We start from the raw sequence: 17,076 nt of genomic DNA on the forward strand, positions 1-17,076 counted from the left end.
CGTTTTGAGGCGGTGCACCTCACTTTTTGTGCTAACCACTGGTCAGCGCAAGGGTCTCGCTGCTTCTAAACCGACCCTAGCTCGTTGGATCAGGTCGGCTATCTCCGATGCCTACCAGTGTTCTCAGGTGCCTCCCCCGCCAGGGATTAAGGCGCACTCGACCAGAGCTGTCGGTGCCTCCTGGGCTTTCAGGCACCAGGCTACGGCTCAGCAGGTTTGTCAGGCTGCCACATGGTCCAGTCTGCACACTTTTTCGAAGCACTACCAGGTGCATGCTCATGCTTCGGCAGATGCGAGCTTGGGCAGACGCATTCTTCAGGCGGCTGTCGCACATTTGTGAAGTTAGGTTTTGCCTACTTCTCAGTTTGGTTTATTTCCCGCCCATGGACTGCTTTGGAACGTCCCATGGTTTGGGTCTCCCATAAGGAACGATAAAGAAAAAGAGAATTTTGTTTACTTACCGTAAATTCTTTTTCTTATAGTTCCGACATGGGAGACCCAGCACCCTCCCTGTTGCCTGTTGGCAGTTTTTTGTTCCGTGTGTTTCACCGGCTGTTGTTAGTAGACAGAGTTCTGGTCTTTCCGAGTTTTACTCTTTCTCTACTTATGGGTGGATGTCCTCCTTCAGCTTTTGCACTGAACTGGGTAGATTGTCATCCAGGGGGTGTATATAGCCGGAGGGAGGAGCTACACGTTTGAGTCTAGTACTTTGTGTGTCCTCCGGAGGCGGTAGCTATACACCCATGGTTTGGGTCTCCCATGTCGGAACTATAAGAAAAAGAATTTACGGTAAGTAAACAAAATTCTCTTTTTGTTGGTGTATGCAGCAGCTTAGTCTAGTGCAGTACACACAAGCTCAGCCATTCCCAGCCGGCTTGTTGTGGGCACCGTTGTTGGCACCGGAGGAGGGATTGGTCAGAGACTGCTATCATATGTGACTGAGGAGCTTAAAGGTTACCATATATTGTAGCAAAAGACAGCAGAACCGGTCGATTTAGGCAGGACTGGCCAACGCTGTTCTGAGTATGGTGGCCTCCTGACTGTTCCCGACAGATGATATTGGCAGGGGACAGATCTGTTATATTGGAAGGTCAGCATCTGATACTTTTTGGTTCTTCCTGGAGATAATTCGCCTTCAGAAATATCTGATTCCCCAGTCCTCTTGAAAATACATGCACACAGGCCAAGTAAATGTTTGGCTGAAAATAATTGAAAGTGTCTGGCCGCCTTAAACATGTTTCCTGATTTAGCACTCAACCTCCCCGGATTCTGTGCTTTAGCTCTTTTCTTGCTTTGGTGATTGGCTGCAGTGCTGCTCACAAGATGGCACCGCTGCTGCCTGTAAACAATCACTGAACTCAGCTGCTCGTGCTGCCTACAATTACAGAGACGCAGTGATAATTGATTGGCTGCAGTGTGGTTAAAATGATATCACCGCTGCAGCCATCGAGTAATCAACAAATCGGCGGCAGTGAGATTACTGAACATCGGCTGTTTCTAATATATTGAAGACCAACCAGCTTCAGATCTTCAAAGGTTTAGTGAGAGGTGAACTGCACTGCCTCTGATAAGAAGGGAAGACTAGGCAACTGTCACAGAATAGGGTGATCTCTGCAGGTCTGCTGATGCTCATCTTACTTATACAGGGTATTTTTGCCCCTCATTTATTGATCATCATTCATCTGACGACTGATCACCTCCAGGCATTAGCTCAGAATTTCAGCCATAGCCTTGATGATTAACTGTAAAGCACCACCCCAGCAGGTTTTTTTTTTTATTGCACTGTTGGAGTGGAGCTTTAAGGCCTAAGCCACACGGCGAGAAAATTGGTGCGAGTGGAGTGCAATAAAACATCACATTCCACTCGGACCAATTCTAGCCTGTGTGTCAGCACCCATGAGCGATTATTTTCTCACCCCTAATCGGACTGAGAAACAATCGCAGCATGCTGCAGGTGTAATGCGAGACTCATTTCTCTCGCACCCATTCAAGTGAATGGGGCGAGAGAAAAATCGCACTGCACTCTCGGTTCACCGGTGTACTGTGCGTGCAGCACGAGAATCGCAATAGCCGGCTACGGAGGACAGAAGGAGAGAAATCCCTCCCTCCCCTCCTCCGTGCCGGCCCGCCCCCTGCAGCTGAGGTCCACTCGCAAAGTCGGACCGCAGTTGCAGGGACACTAGCATGACACTCGGCTCCTGCTGTGCTGCCAGCGCAAGCAGAGTGTCATGCAAGCATTGCAGTAGTGCCCCGTGTGGCCCCGGCCTAAATAAAAGTCTCTTGTCCCATCCTATGCTTGCCTGCCATCTTCATTTGTGTCCAGTGTTGGTCTCCTGTGATTTGTGACCTGCCAGCAGCTCCAGTGTTTCATGGAGTGTGCCAGAGCTTACAAGTCTGAGGGCCTCGGACTGGCTCTCATAGATTTGCATTCAGAGCTTGTGACGTAACTTCTAACTTTCGGCCAGTCAGAAGTAACGAGCACAAGATGGCACCGCAGTACCAAAGCAGCACCGAAAACTTATGAAGCCGTCGGAGGTTGAGTATACGACAGGGTCCTTACATTAGATAGATACATAGATATCTATCGGCCAAATTATGGTTCTGCCGCCTGCCCTCTTCTGACTCATGTGTTTTCTTCAAAAGGATCAGCAATCTGAAATTGCACTTGCCGGATCTATCATATGTCTGGGGAGTCGCGAGGCCCCATTCACATTAAGCCATCAGTGGATTTATGATTGTCTAATGTGTATAGAGGCCTTACGCTTGCTTCATTCGTATGGTGAGAGGTTTGGATATTGCAGCCGCAACACAGACACAATGTTACCCCTGGCCAATGTGACATTAGATCAGGATTTTTGCCATTTCTTCTCGCCATGCTTCTTTGTGCGCTTTCATCCTTCGTGGTATATGATTGCAAGGCTGGATATCCGTTAGGCTCCATTTGCATCTGAAATGTGACTTCTCTATATAAATGAATCTACAACGCTCTGAAATGATGAATGATGCGCAGGGTGTGACCAGCGCCTTATTTATGGGTGCACTTTGGCATGACAATAACATTTCTTCCTCTTTCCTTTCAACAGATGAATGGAGGTTGATATTTGGTGACCCCACAAAGTTTGGTTTGGGCCTGTTCTCCATTATTTTTGACATCGTATTTATAACTCAGCATTACTGCTTGTATAGAAAAACTCAAGGATACCAAAACGTTTAACGAAGAGAGGACAAGTTGCTCTTTCCATTTCTACAAGGGATTTTTTTGATTTTTGACTGCTGTGCCTTAATTTATAGAAGAAACTTGAATTTCACACCAGCCTCTATATCCAGTGAATTGTATAAGAAATCAGAAGTGACTGAAGAATAAGGGAAGGGTCACACACCCATATAGGTGGCTATGGCTGGGAACTGTGGCCATAAAATGGACTAGGAAATTTGGGTGTGTGAACCTTCCCCAATATGAAAGGATTCTACTTCACCAAAGTTGGATTGTCATTGAACTTTTTAGACATTTTGATCTCCGCTGTTTGAAATAACACGTGACACAATCGCATTCCCTGCAAGACAAAGTGTCTACAGCCCCAGCCCATGGCAGCATCCATACTACTGTATTACCCCCAAAAATAAGCCTTACCCTGAAAATAAGCCCTAAACAAATGCTGCAGGACACTTCATTATAGAAAGCAGACACCCCCAAAAGAAAGAAGACCGACCCTGAAATCATACTTGCCAGATCCCGATCAGGAGGACCTGCAGTGGACCGCATATCCACACACATGCTGTGGCACCACAGGTCCTTATGCTCCACAGCACTATGTCCCTGGGTTCCCTGCCAGGTGGAAGCAATTAGTATCGGTGTGTGTGTGTAGCATATCTGCTGCCGGGATCGTAGGAGGACCTAAGAGCGACCCCCGACCGTGTTTCCCCAAAAATAAGCCCTAGCACATTTTTCGGACAAAAATATAAGACCGTGTCTTATTTTGGGGAAACATGGTAACTATAGAGCAGCGTTAAGCAACCGTTCATCAGCTACATAGAAGCTGGGCGGCAGTGACTATTGAGCCTATTTTTGTACAGACGTGGATTGCCTGTCTACACTGTTATTGTTCTCGGCAGCACATGTCCTGTTTACACAGGGTGACGTGCTTATGACAGCGATAATTGTGTGTTTATAATTAGGCAAGCTTAAAAATCATTTCACCCAACAACTGAACATTTTTCTAGTTTATCGGGCAATTGTCATGCTGTGGCTTTTAAACGTAGAAGTCCTGTGCCGCTGAGGTCTTTTTTTACTTTTTCCATGCACAATCACTTACTCTTGAAGGGAAGCAGCAGTTTCACTTGGACGGCCGATCAGAATGGCCCTCTGTTTTGCAGGTCAAACAGCGGTTTCCCTGTAAGATGGTTTCAATGCACAAAGACGCAAGGCTGCTGCGGTTAAAGCAGCACTCTGGGGTTTTGGTTTTATATTTCACTGCTAGTGGTATCACTATCACTTATTGCTATTCCTTGCCCATAGTAAGATACCGGCTATCATCTGCTGTTCTCGACACCGCTCCATTAGTCTTCTGGTAGTTCTGACCTGCTGAACCACTTCAGTGTTTGCTGGGTGAGCTGGAGTATACTTCTCAATGTAAGGCTATGTTCACACAATGCATCTTTTGTAACTACAAAGATGCATTTTTGGCCCTAAAAAATGCACCCATGGCATCAACGCATCCAAAAGCGCACGAGTTTGATGCATTTTTACTGCGTTTTTCCCAATGTTTTTAAAGTCAAATCTATTGATTGGAAGGACTCAAAAACGCAAAAAGAATTGATATGCTACATCGTCAAAAACGCTGCCAAGATACAGACAAAAAAAAATGTACGGTGTAGACTGCAAAATAGAAATCTCAGACTTTGCTGGGGGAAGGAAATGCATGCGTTTAGGTGCATCTTTGTGACCTCAAAAACACACCAAAAGATGCACTGTGTGAACATAGCCTAAGTGTGAGAGCTAGAATGAGACTCTCATAGACTTCCATTAAGAGCTGGTGACTACTCGCACTTTGTCAGTCAGGAATTGCAGTCACAATATGGTGACACGAGGAACAGAAGTCAGCAGCTGGTAAGCATAGCACTAGGGGTGCTGAAGGTAAAAACAAAACGCAAGAGGGGTGCTTTTAAAGCCACAGCATGACCACTGCATGAGTGCGCAACCTTAGGCTAGGGTTACAATCAATTTTCTCTCATCCAAGAAAATCAGTCCAATTATGCTGATCAAGCGTCGGTAAGACGATTTTCTTAGATGTGGGGAAGATTTCTCTATTTTCTCCACTCTGTCGGTGAAAATCAGACTGCACTCCGATGTCAGAGAGCGGTCAGATTTCCCCCTCCCCCCCCACACTGACCAATAGACTTGAATGGCAGTGTACAATCCGATTTTACAGAAGCAAACCTTGTATGTGGAGTGTGTCGTTTTCGGATTTTTTTCCTCCTTGGACTAACCTCAGTCCGAGGGAGAAGAAAAAAAAAAAACAGAAATAAATGTGCACAGGCCCATGACATAACATGGGGATGAGTGCTAGCCGTCAAAATGAGATGCTACTTGGCCAATTAATCCCCCCCCAGCAGTGTGACCCTAGCCTCAGAATGATCCATTACCAGGTATAAACAGTTTTCCCAATAATCTACCAGCGTACATTCACACTGTTATACTGCAGAGCCTACTTTTTGGAGGAATTCAAAAATGTTTGTTTATTTTCCTAAGGTGCAGTCTTTGATTTTGACAGTGCGTAGTTTGGAGCAGATTCCAATAGACGTCATATGCACTTGTTCTCCACAAGGCGTTTTTCCAAAACACAAAGTAAAGTAAAAAAAAATTAAAAACTCTATATTAAAATGAAAAAGAAAGGCTTTTACAGTCTTCAGGAGATTTTTGTGGAGGCAGTGTGTAATAGAGTAGATTAATAAGGTGTTGTAGAGCGTGTATTTTACTATTTATATTCCTACTTATTCATTTGCGTCCAGGGGGTGGTCCTACCTACTGCGTTTTTACAAAAATAAGCCCTAGCAGGAATTTTTGAAGCAAGGGTTAAATATAAGCCCTACCCTGACAATAAGCCCTAGCCCGCAGTTCAATAATGCAGTGTCCGTGCAGCTAAAAAAACGTTAGCGATACTGCAGGACACATCATTATAGACAGCAGATACTCCACAATCACACACAGACGCCAACCGGGAGGACCTGCAGTGGATCGCACACCTCCGATCACAAATACAATCACGCATCAGATCGCACAGACACATTCACCACATCCAATTTCTTCTGGCTGGCAGAGAATCCTGAGGTGCGTTCCACTGCCAGGTCCTCTGAGTTCTGCTGCATTGCGTCACATCTTTCCTTGCTAGCCGGAAACTCTCTCTGTGTGTGTGTGTGTGTGTGTGTGTTCTGATGTACGAGTGTGTGTCGGGCAGAAACTGGGGATGCAGCATGGAGCTTACTTGCTGGGAGCGCTTGCTGAAGATCACAGGAGGACCTGGGAGCTACATAGATGACCAGGGTCTGGTAAGAGAGTCTCCTGGGAAGAAGGGGAGGGGGGTAAACTTGCACCCAACCATGTTTCTCCAAGAATGAGGCCTACCCTGAAAATAAGCTGCAATGCTTTTTTTCAGGGAACAAAAAAATAAATAAATAAATAATGAAACTTTTATTTATGGAGAAAAACGGTACTAATGCCTGCCTGATCTCTATGTACAGTTTTATAAAGGGAAGGCTGTCCATGATTAGGACCACCCCCTGGACTCCAAAACAAAGAATGAGCAGGAAAATAAATTGGGGAAATACAATGTTTTAGTATTAATCATACACAACCTGATGTTCACCTGGCCGATGTGACGGTAGATCGTGTAGGTGGTATTTTCTACCTTGAGTATAGACGTTGATATGGGGTATGTATATGTATATCTCTTAGTAGAATACAGAGCTGCACTTTCCAGAAGGGGAAATTCTATTTTAATACAAGAATGCTTTTGTAAAATCAAATACCTCTTATTCCAGATTGTAAGTGATGTTGCCAAATCGGTCTATAACCTGCTACAACCAAAGTTTTGCTTTCATAAACCACTTGACTGTTATTTAAGTTCTAACATTCATATATAACTATTTGGCTATATAAATTGTATTTCCATCTCTTCTATAGCACTGCCGTAATAATTTTTATTTTACGCTTGTTTAACCTTATGTGCAGCTATTGAGCGCTGCCTCTTTCCCCGTGCACCCGTTGAGCTTTTGGTGAGGTTTTTACCTTCGCATTTGCAAGCAAAAACCAAGAAGTGGTGCCCGTGTTTCTATTTTACTTTTCCACTGCTTGTTCCTCTTCAGATTTTGGCTACAAATATGGAGGTAAAAAACCCCCCAAAAAAACCTCACTCAGTGTGTGCACGTGGCCTAACGTACCCTGACAATAAGGCCTGATCTGTCTATACAAAGTGTCTGTAGCTCTATACCTCACTTGCTGTGTGTGCTGCCGTATGATGCAGACTGCATACATAACAAAATCAGGCTTCAAAAAAAAAAAAAAAAAAGGGGTTGTTTTCAACCTAGATATCGGGAGCGCACCATTCCCCTGCCTCCCAGCTTTCTGGGGAGCGCTGCACTCCAGATACTGCGCAGGTCACACAACTTGCATGTTAACACTGCTAATCCGAACTGTGCTCTCTTATATTGCAAGCAAAAATAGTTTTTTTTTAGATGCCTGCTGCAGCTAATCGGTAAGATCAGCTGTTCTCCAGTCCTGTTGTGACCGCGCTCCCGCAGTCACAACGAGATTTGAAGAAGCGAGGACTCATGCGCCGCCCTCTCAGACCCAAAACTGGGTAATGGGGGCTTCAAAAACATGGCGCCGGAGATGAGCGCTATGCGCAGGCGCCAACTCAGACGTCGTGTAACTGGAGAGAAATTTGCATACAGCCAGAGAGAGGGAGGAACAGGCGGTGGGGGGGTGGTAATCATGTACATAACCCACCCGGATATTATCAGTAGAGGTGCAAGTGTCAGTCAAAAAGATGATGAATTTTTAAACTTCACAAACTTGGATTTCACAGACTAAACATCAGAGCTGCCCACTAATGGTATGTACAGCCTGTGCCTGATAGTGCCAGTACTGCACCTTTATATACCAAAATCCTGATGTTTGCTTCCCTTTAAACAAGGCATTGAACAATATGAAAAGCAGTGCACGCTGGGAAGTGAAGGGAAAGGAAGGTCCAGCACAGAGTGTACTGGCAGACTGCTGCTGGTGAGGAACATTCAGTGAAAAAGAGTGGATTTTAAGTTACAGAACACAATAATTGTGACAGTTCCTGGATATTAGTCTGGTAGGTACAATAAAATTTTGACATGAGGACAAGACTGTGCTTTTTATAGGTTTTTAGTAAAAGACAACCTTTAAAAAATAATCCAACATTAGATTTAGAAAAACAAAAAATCACAACAGAATCCAGTTTTTATTTTATTGTGTACAAACAATATAAAAGCTACTAATTTCTGCCTAACACATTGTGAGGCCGGCACACGTTTGGTCAGCGATGAGGAGTGCAAAATTAGTGCATTTTCAAAAGTATCATCATTTACAGTGTCCCTTCATGAACAAGTGGTTTCCTCTGTACACTATACAAATATAACACGGACAAGACATCACCTGAACACAACCTAACTGCTACTATAGGGAGGAGCTATTCTGCATTCACACAGCACGGGCTGATTATTACACAGGCGTATATAGCTTTATATTACCAAGGCCTTTACCTCTGTAATCTGATCATTGTATATATGTAATGGTGGATACATCTGCACAGTATCTAAGGCCACAAGTGTCCAAAAAAACTTCAGGGGAGCAGAAGGGGAAAAAAAAAAAGTTAAAAACTGCCCACTTTTCACATGGGTACAGGCTGTCTTGAAGCCTAATGTGAATGTACCCCTTGGGATATGTTCTCACAGATCTAATGCAGGGGACTCTGCCGCAGCGGTTACCCTTTACCCACAGTGAAAGCTGCAATGCCACAGAATTTCTGCAACCAAATCTGCACAATAAGCACAAGGTGGATGTATCTTTCAGCTGAGTTAGACACAAGTTTTTCTCTCCTGAATTTTTAGTGGTTTAGATATTTGTTTAATTCAGAGGAACCGTGCAGAGCCAGCTGTCAGTGCCAGGATGTGGTGACAGCCGCCGGTCACCATGTACCAAGCGGTGACTGAAGCTGTGCCTCTATCACAAAGCAGGTTAAGGCTATGTGCGCACGTAGCGTTCTGTCCCTGCAGAAATTTCTGCAGCGATTTGAACAGCACACGTGCTCTTCAAATCGCTGCAGAAACAGTCCGTAATGAAAAAAAAAAAAGCATATTCCATGCGCTCTGAGTGCAGCCCCTCCCATAGACAGAGCGGGCGCTGCATGCAGAGCGCAGAAAAGAAGTGACATGTCACTTCTTAGAACGCGAGCTTTGGGCAGCAGCCGAAGCGCTGCTCTCTAAGGCTATGTGCCCACGGGAGCTTGTTTCTGCGGAATTTGCCGCGGAAAACCTGCGGAATTATCTGGATTTTCCAGATAAATCTGCAGGTTTTAGCATGTACAGACACTCCCCATGTTACCCTATGGGACATGGGGAGTGTCTGTGTCCACGTTGCGGAATGTTCGGCTGCGGAACATGGTGCAGATGTCCCGCAGCCGCACATAACTGCATGTCAATTATCCCTGCCCTCCACTATGGAGATAGAGGCCGGGACGTCCGCAGGTTTACCGCTGCTAGATCGCTGGAATCCCGCAGCTAAAAATAGCTGCGGATGCCGGCGGGCAGCTGCGGGAAACATTCGGCCGTACCTGTGGATACAGCCGCAGGTGCGATCACCCGTGGGCACATAGCCTATGACGCCATGTGCGCACATCTCCTGCTTAATCTTCATAGATTATGCTGGGGACACAGGACGCATGCAGTTACGCTGCGGTGCAGATCGCAGCATAACTGCATGCAAATACGCAACGTGCGCACTTAGCCTTATAGTGTTTTGGGACAGGACAGGTTCCCTTATCATAATGTACTTTTCACTATAATAATATGCATATAAACCCACAGAACAGGAAACCAAGACTTCAACTTTGGTCTGGAGACATGGACTTCACTGGCAGGTCCCCTTAATTTGCTCTCTTTTTGGAGCCCTTGCTGCTGTTCACGTTTCAGGTTCTTGGAATGTAAAAGTTCACTTAAAGAAGACCGATCACGAAGAAGAATTTGGTGATTTGGACACATGATGTAATAGGCTCTGCAGAGCAGAATTATATATTTTTTTTCCCTAATTTTTCCTCTGTTGCAGTCAGGCACCTAAAGTTACATTTTTTTCTTTACATTCCAAGTGAACATTAGGCTGCCACAATAGCACCGACAGTCACAGTACAGAGTGAGGACAGTGCTGGGCACAGCAGCCCTGAGTATGATGGCAGATTTCAGCTCTCATCTCTGGCAGTCAGTTTCTAGTTTTAGAAGACAAAATCTAACTGAAAGATTGATACCTCTTCTGCGTTTTGAATATACTCCTGGTTTTGGCATTCAAATTCTGATCAAAAATGCTGATGTGTGAATGACGCCTTATTCTGTTCTGCATTGACCATGATTTGCCCAGGTCAGCTTTTACAATTTGGTGAATGGTCCTTTTTAACAACTAAGGAGCTCTTGTATTAGAAGTTTCTTATGGGCTTAGTCCTGGGCAGCACACAGACTTTGTATTAGGCCAACGTCACACGGCGATTACTACGTGTCCTCGCATGACACTCGGCGCACGCTCGCAGCACAGCGGGAGCCGAGGGTCATGCGACTGTGGTCTCATTGTGTGATCAGACCACAGCTGCATGGGGGGGGGAATTTATCGCCCTCTCTCTTCCGTTGCCAACTGATGCGAGAATCGCACTATTCTCGTGTGACACCGGTGTAACGCGAGAGCAGTGCAATGTTTCTCGGCCAAGACACTTGCATGGGTGAGAGTGGAACAGAATCACATTCCACTCGCAGCATGCTGCGACTGTTTTCTCGGTCCGATTAGGACCAAGAAAACAATCGCTCATGGGCCCATACAGTAATTTTGGTCTGGGTGGAATGCGTTTTTTTTTTCTTTTTTTGTTATCGAATTCCACTCGCACCTTTTTTCTTGCCGTGTGTCCTAGTCCTTAGAAGCACCATTGTTAAATCTGTCTGTATAACTACAGTTGAAAACCCGAGTTGTTTTCTGCAATTTCATAGATTGCCGCTATCAATAAATAAAATCTCCATATTGGCCAGTTATGACAAACATGGGATCAGATTTCATCATGGCATTTGAAGATTGCATTGAAAAATATTTAGTAAAGCTTAGTGCTACTGTATGGAGCCATATTGTGGTCATCTGAATGCATGCGGATGCACTTCCTTTTGAATATTTTGGGTGCAATACAGAACATTTCGGTGTTGTTCTGCTATCCTGCTATCGGCTTATGTACAATTGTCTCACAGTGGAGTGTAATGTTGCATTAGTGTGAGCAAAGCAATCTTTGCTTCACCCACCAGGCTGTGCGCGTGGAGTGTATGTGGCTACACACAGAGTCCCTTTGGGGAAATAATCTGCACAGTGGGCACCCTATGGATTTCTATGGACGCTGCATTTCAGATCAAGAATTCTGCTATATGAGCCATAAGGGTATGTGCACACACTGCAGTTTTGTTTCTTCAGCGAAAAACACACCCTCTGCCCAAAAACCGCATGCGTTTTTTGCCCATATGTTCATATTCAATGGAAAAACGCAGGTCAAAAACGCAGAAAAAAGTGACATGCTGCTTCTTTTTTCTGCAATCAAAACTGCAGGTAATAAAGAAGCAACGTGTGCATAGCCTTTCAGATTTCTCATAGACTTTGCTGGGGAAGGAAATGCATGCAGTTAAGCACCACAAACTGCACCCAAAAAGGCAGCGTGTGTAGAAGGCCTAAAGCGGGCTTTACACGCTATGACATCGCAAGCAATTGGTAGCGATATCGAGCGTGTAAGCACCCGCCCCCGTCGTGGATGCGATATCGTGTGTTCGCTGCCGCAGCGAACATTATCGCTACGGCAGCGTCACACGCACTTACCTGGTCGGCGGCGTCGCGGTGACTGCCGAACAATCCCTCCCTCAAGGGGGAGGGACGTTCGGCGTCACAGCGACGTCACCAAGCGGCCGGCCAATCAAAGCGGAGGGGTGGAGATGAGAGGGACGTAACATCCCACCCACCTCCTTCCTTCCGCATTGCGGCCGGCGGCAGGTAAGGAGACGTTCCTCGCTCCTGCAGGGTCACACACAGCGATGTGTGCTGCTGCAGGAGCAACGAATCTCATCGATAATCAACCATTACCGATTTTTGGTTTTGGGACGACCTCTCCATGGTGAACGATTTTCACCATTTTTAAGGTCGCTGGTAAGTATCACACGCTGCGATATTGTTAATGACGCCGGATGTGTGTCACTAACAACGTGACCCCGACGATAAAACATTAACGATATCGTAGCGTGTAAAGCCTCCTTAAGAGGGTTCCCAAGGGATGGAAATACTATGGCTTTCTCATATAGATTTGTGCATGTAAAATCGGCAGCTGAAACGGACCTGTGCTGCAGCTTTTTAAATTTGGGGTATGTCAGTTTCTGATGTGAGCTGACAAACATTGCGATCAAGGGAATGCTTTGAGTATACTGGTTTGTTTCCGCAGCTATAGAACGTGTTTACAAGTAGTGTTCTACTGCATTTATTCGGGAGGAGGGGGGGCAGCATTGTACAGTTGCAGAAATATAAAATGAGATTTCTAATCTCATTCACTCTGCATTTTTTCTTTGCCCTTTCTGAACTGTAGTGTTTGTTTTTTTTTTTGTTTTTTTTTAAGGCAATAGGTCATACTTTCAGCTTTTATTTTTAGGCACTCAAATGAACGCATGAAAATACCCACACCAAAACGCATACAATGCATGGTCTTTCCTGGCAACACTAGGTTAGCGGTGTTTTTTCTTTTGTTTTTTCTTGCACACAGAAAAAAAAGGCACTGTTTTCTGCAGAAAGCGTCTGCACCAAATCTGATCCGTGTGTGCCTGCTCTTCTTAAACGGATTCTTGAAACAGATTATGGAGGGGGGAATTTACCTGTGGTTCCCCATCTGTTGCTGCCGAGGTTTTTATTCATGCAATGTGATGGTAACCTCCCCGGCTAAATTCTGCACCAAAATCGGCATGAAACGCGTACAGCTTTCATTGTGGATTTAGGCACAGATTTCCATAATGTAATAACACCATGTGTGAACACGGCCATAGAAACATCTACAATGACAGACGCCGGTATAATGGACCATGGATATTAAAAAGGTTAAAAGGCATATTCCCATTATGTACATTCACGTGGAGCTAGTTTAGCTCCCTGTTACATTCGCAGATTACATCAGGAAAAACTACACTAAAGCTTTCACAAAGGAATATTACGTTTCCTGATGAAAGCAGCTATTTTTGGCAGGAAATTTACAAAAACAATAATAAACTGCTCCTACTAAACTTCTATGCCCTGATCAATCCTGAAATTGTGTAAAACTAACGAACAAAAGCCACTTTGTGATTGCAGAACGATAAACTAAGATTAGTAGATTAGTGTTAGTCTTTGGTATACATGTACAGTGGTCATAGACAGTGCTTTGTGATACCCGCTGTGCAGACGGGCTATCGTTTGGCATCACCGTTATTGCCATCTAGGTCCATTTTCTAAAGATAATTATTGGTCCTTATGAAGCTACAGAGTTTACATTCCAATATAACAATTAAAGGAATTCAGCATAAAATGACTGTTCAAACCAAGCACAGGGGGCTTTGTTTACCCCCGGCGTGGGAGGTCAGTGCAGTCCCCTTCCCACCCAATTCTTTTCTATCTAGATCCAAACCAAATAGATGGGAAGGTGCACTGAACTGCTTGGCCACACCAAGGGTGCACCGAGCGCCTGTGCTAGGTTTGAACAGTCATTCCGTTTAAAATTGGAAATGGAGGTTTCACTATAAAATATATTATATATAAAATATATATATATATATATATAGATTAGTATATAGTATATATAATTTTAGTGTCGCCCAATACCAGGTGTGAATGCATTCATTTTGACACTTTGGTGTGCAGCATCAGCGCTCTCTAGTACAGGATTTAATAAAAACACATCGTTATAGTACCAGCATTATTAAAAGAACAGATTTACGAGGCCATGGTAGCTTTGTTTTAGTAAATATTTGCACACCCCATGAAAAGCCAATATTGGTGCCACCTTTCCGAGAGCTCTGTGTCGACTCGCTATAATATTCCTCCTGGAAATACAACGCGAGATGGGCCATGGCTTGTTACCATTCCGTTTGACAATCACAGCATGAATAGGTATGCACCTCAATGACCCGTTTGCCATTTAATGCATACATTTCCAGGAGGAATAACAGAGGAAAGGCATCACTGAAAAGTTAAGGAAAGGAGCTCCAAAATTTATTCAAGTGTTTACTACAACAGACATGTCAGAAAAGCAGACAGGTCCTCTTTAAATACGTGGCAGTAAAAATGGACTGAATGTGTTTAACATAGTGTATTAATGAGCCAATGCTCTTTAAAGGGGAGAGCATTGCAGCCATGTAGACGTGATTGATGGTAAATGCCATTAAATGGCTATATACCACACCCTTCTAGTGTATAATCAACAGTTAATGTCTTTAAGGTAGGCATCATAAAAGTGAGGCCAACGGTGGACCAGCAGCTAAGGTCTAGTTGAGATATAGAGGCACAATGCATGGTCACCGTTGATTGAATGGAATGGGAGTTCTATAAACCTAGGAGTGCTCATGGCAATGAGAGAAGTGATTATAGGAGGACGCCGCGTACACGGCCTGTAAAGCATGTATATTGGACGTGCTACTGCGGCCACTAAGGAACAGATCACTTAGCGAGAGGCAAACTAACACATGTGCGGCTGCTTGATCTATCCCAGCATTTTCTTTGGGATCTGCAGACCAGCAACGACCCATACATACAAGATTGCCCATCACTTGTTCTTCAGTGGAACCTGTGGACTAAAGGATGAGCTCTGTGTAGCAGCGTGGTCCTTATGGCCTCATAGACTGTCTCATGGCCTCCTGCAGAGATTTCCTGGTCACCAGTAGCCGGACAACTTCCTCATTCTTCTTAGTGAGACGCTTTCGGGCCTGATCGTGTGTCACCATAGTCATGTCCCATCCATTCACCTACAAGACAGATGTGCTGAGTATTGCTGTACAACCCTGATAAACGGTCTGACAGAGGCAGAGAGTGGTTTTCAGGCCTGCGTCTGGTCAGGTTACACAGTATTCCTGAGGCAGCAGAATTCTGTGAAGCAGTTTCATGATTTAGTTACCTGCATGATTTTGTCTCCCATTTGAAGGCCAGCCACCTCCGCTGGTCCTCCTTCAGTCACTCGTGTCACATAGATGCCCTATGGTTCAAAGCAAGGAGACAATAGTTTATTATAGGTTAAATTCTTAATTCAGACCTGCAGCTTTTAGGTTTGCTGCTGCAGAACATCATGACAGCAACTTTTTTTTTTTTTTTGCTGCTGACAAAACCATTAATTAAAATCATTAAACCGGTTGTCCACTACTTGGACAGCCCCTTCTCACTCCCCAGGTTTGTCCCCTTTAAGATAAAATAAGCTTCTATATTCACCTCACATGCAGTCACCGTTCCTGCGGTGTCAGCACTCGCTCTCCGGGGCTCATGTGAGGTTGTGATGTCCCGCGAGCCTCACGCCCCATCACCGCTGGCTTCACTGGCCCCACCTTCGGATGTACATGTAATCAAGATGAAGTGAGCGCCAACCACAGCTCCGGCTTCCTTTTAACTACTTATACATCCTATGGCGGGGCCAGTAAAGCCAGAACTGATTAAGAGCAGGGCTCACATAAGTCCCTGGAGAGCGACTACTGACACCACTGGAACAGCGCCGGCACGGGAGGAGAGTATAAGCTCTTCTATCTTAATCAGGCCAAACATGGGGAATGAGAAGGAAGTGTTCTTGTAGTAGACAAGACCTTTAAGGCCACGTCTCACTAAGCAACATCGCTAGAGACATTGCTGCTGAGTTACGGTTTTTGTGACGCAACAGCGATCTTGCTAGCGATGTCGCTGTGTGTGACATCCAGCAACAACCTGGCCCCTGCTGTGAGGTCGCCGGTCGTTGCTGAATGTCCTGGACCATTTTTTGGTTTTTGGTCTCCCGCAGGGCAGCACACATCGCTATGTTTGACGCTGTGTGACAGTGTCCCAATGACCGCTGAGATCGTTATGCAGGGCGCTACTGCGACCTCTATCGTTACTGGGTCGTTGGTAAGGTCTAACTGTGTGACATCCCACCAGCGACCTCCCAGCGACTTACCAGGTCAAATCGTTGTCGGGATCGCTGGTACGTCGTTTAGTGTGACAGTACCCTTAGAGTCCTATAGAGCTTTTATCCCCTGACTAATGGCAGAGTATTTGCATATCCTATGTGATGCAGTTTCAGCCAGTCTCCCCCTGCCTTCTGCTTGTGATAGCCTTTCTCCCTTGACTCCTGCTCATAAAAGGCAACAGAGAAACCTAAGGCTGCAGGTCATAGGAACATGCCAATTATTCTCAACACAGCAAATAGTAGAAAGTCTGTGCGCATCAGAGAAGCTGTATCTCTGCAGGTTATTATAAGGACATATCTTCTATATCACTACTCTCAGGTCAAAGGCAGCAAAGATATTGCCAGCTGCATGTGGGGGACATACTAAGGAAGGTGGGTTGTCTGGGAGGGGGCTGAGACCTGTCATGTGCGTTCTTATTATTTATTGTACTTTTGGTCAGCCTGGAGATCTATTGTCTATAAAGAAGGAATTAAAAATATATGTGATGCGAAATCTGGAGAGTTGGGTTGACATTAAATGTGTAAAAAAAAAAAAAAATAATGAACTTCAAGTTTGGGGATATAAGAAATAACCAATTATTAGGATTGAAACACACAAATGTCCTAATGACTTGCA

The 17,076-nt window shown here is 44.9% G+C and overlaps 2 protein-coding genes across 2 annotated transcripts in view; one reads left to right on the plus strand and one right to left on the minus strand.

The window, feature by feature from the left end:
* Positions 1–6,710, plus strand: part of CTNS (cystinosin, lysosomal cystine transporter) — a 59,112-nt gene extending 52,402 nt beyond the window's left edge. Inside the window, exon 11 of the mRNA XM_075335183.1 lies at positions 3,084–6,710. Coding sequence (XP_075191298.1) covers positions 3,084–3,214 — 131 coding nt within the window. The 3' untranslated portion in view covers positions 3,215–6,710. The remainder of the gene's footprint in view (positions 1–3,083) is intronic.
* A 4,479-nt stretch (positions 6,711–11,189) lies between these two features.
* The window catches only part of TAX1BP3 (Tax1 binding protein 3), a 46,712-nt gene continuing 40,825 nt past the window's right edge, over positions 11,190–17,076 (minus strand). The window contains exons 3-4 of the mRNA XM_075335184.1: positions 15,432–15,509; positions 11,190–15,282 (exon numbers count right to left, since the gene is read on the minus strand). Coding sequence (XP_075191299.1) covers positions 15,145–15,282; positions 15,432–15,509 — 216 coding nt within the window. The 3' untranslated portion in view covers positions 11,190–15,144. The remainder of the gene's footprint in view (positions 15,283–15,431; positions 15,510–17,076) is intronic.

The sequence above is a fragment of the Anomaloglossus baeobatrachus genome, chromosome 2 (assembly GCF_048569485.1).
Source record: "Anomaloglossus baeobatrachus isolate aAnoBae1 chromosome 2, aAnoBae1.hap1, whole genome shotgun sequence".
Taxonomy (NCBI): domain Eukaryota; kingdom Metazoa; phylum Chordata; class Amphibia; order Anura; family Aromobatidae; genus Anomaloglossus; species Anomaloglossus baeobatrachus.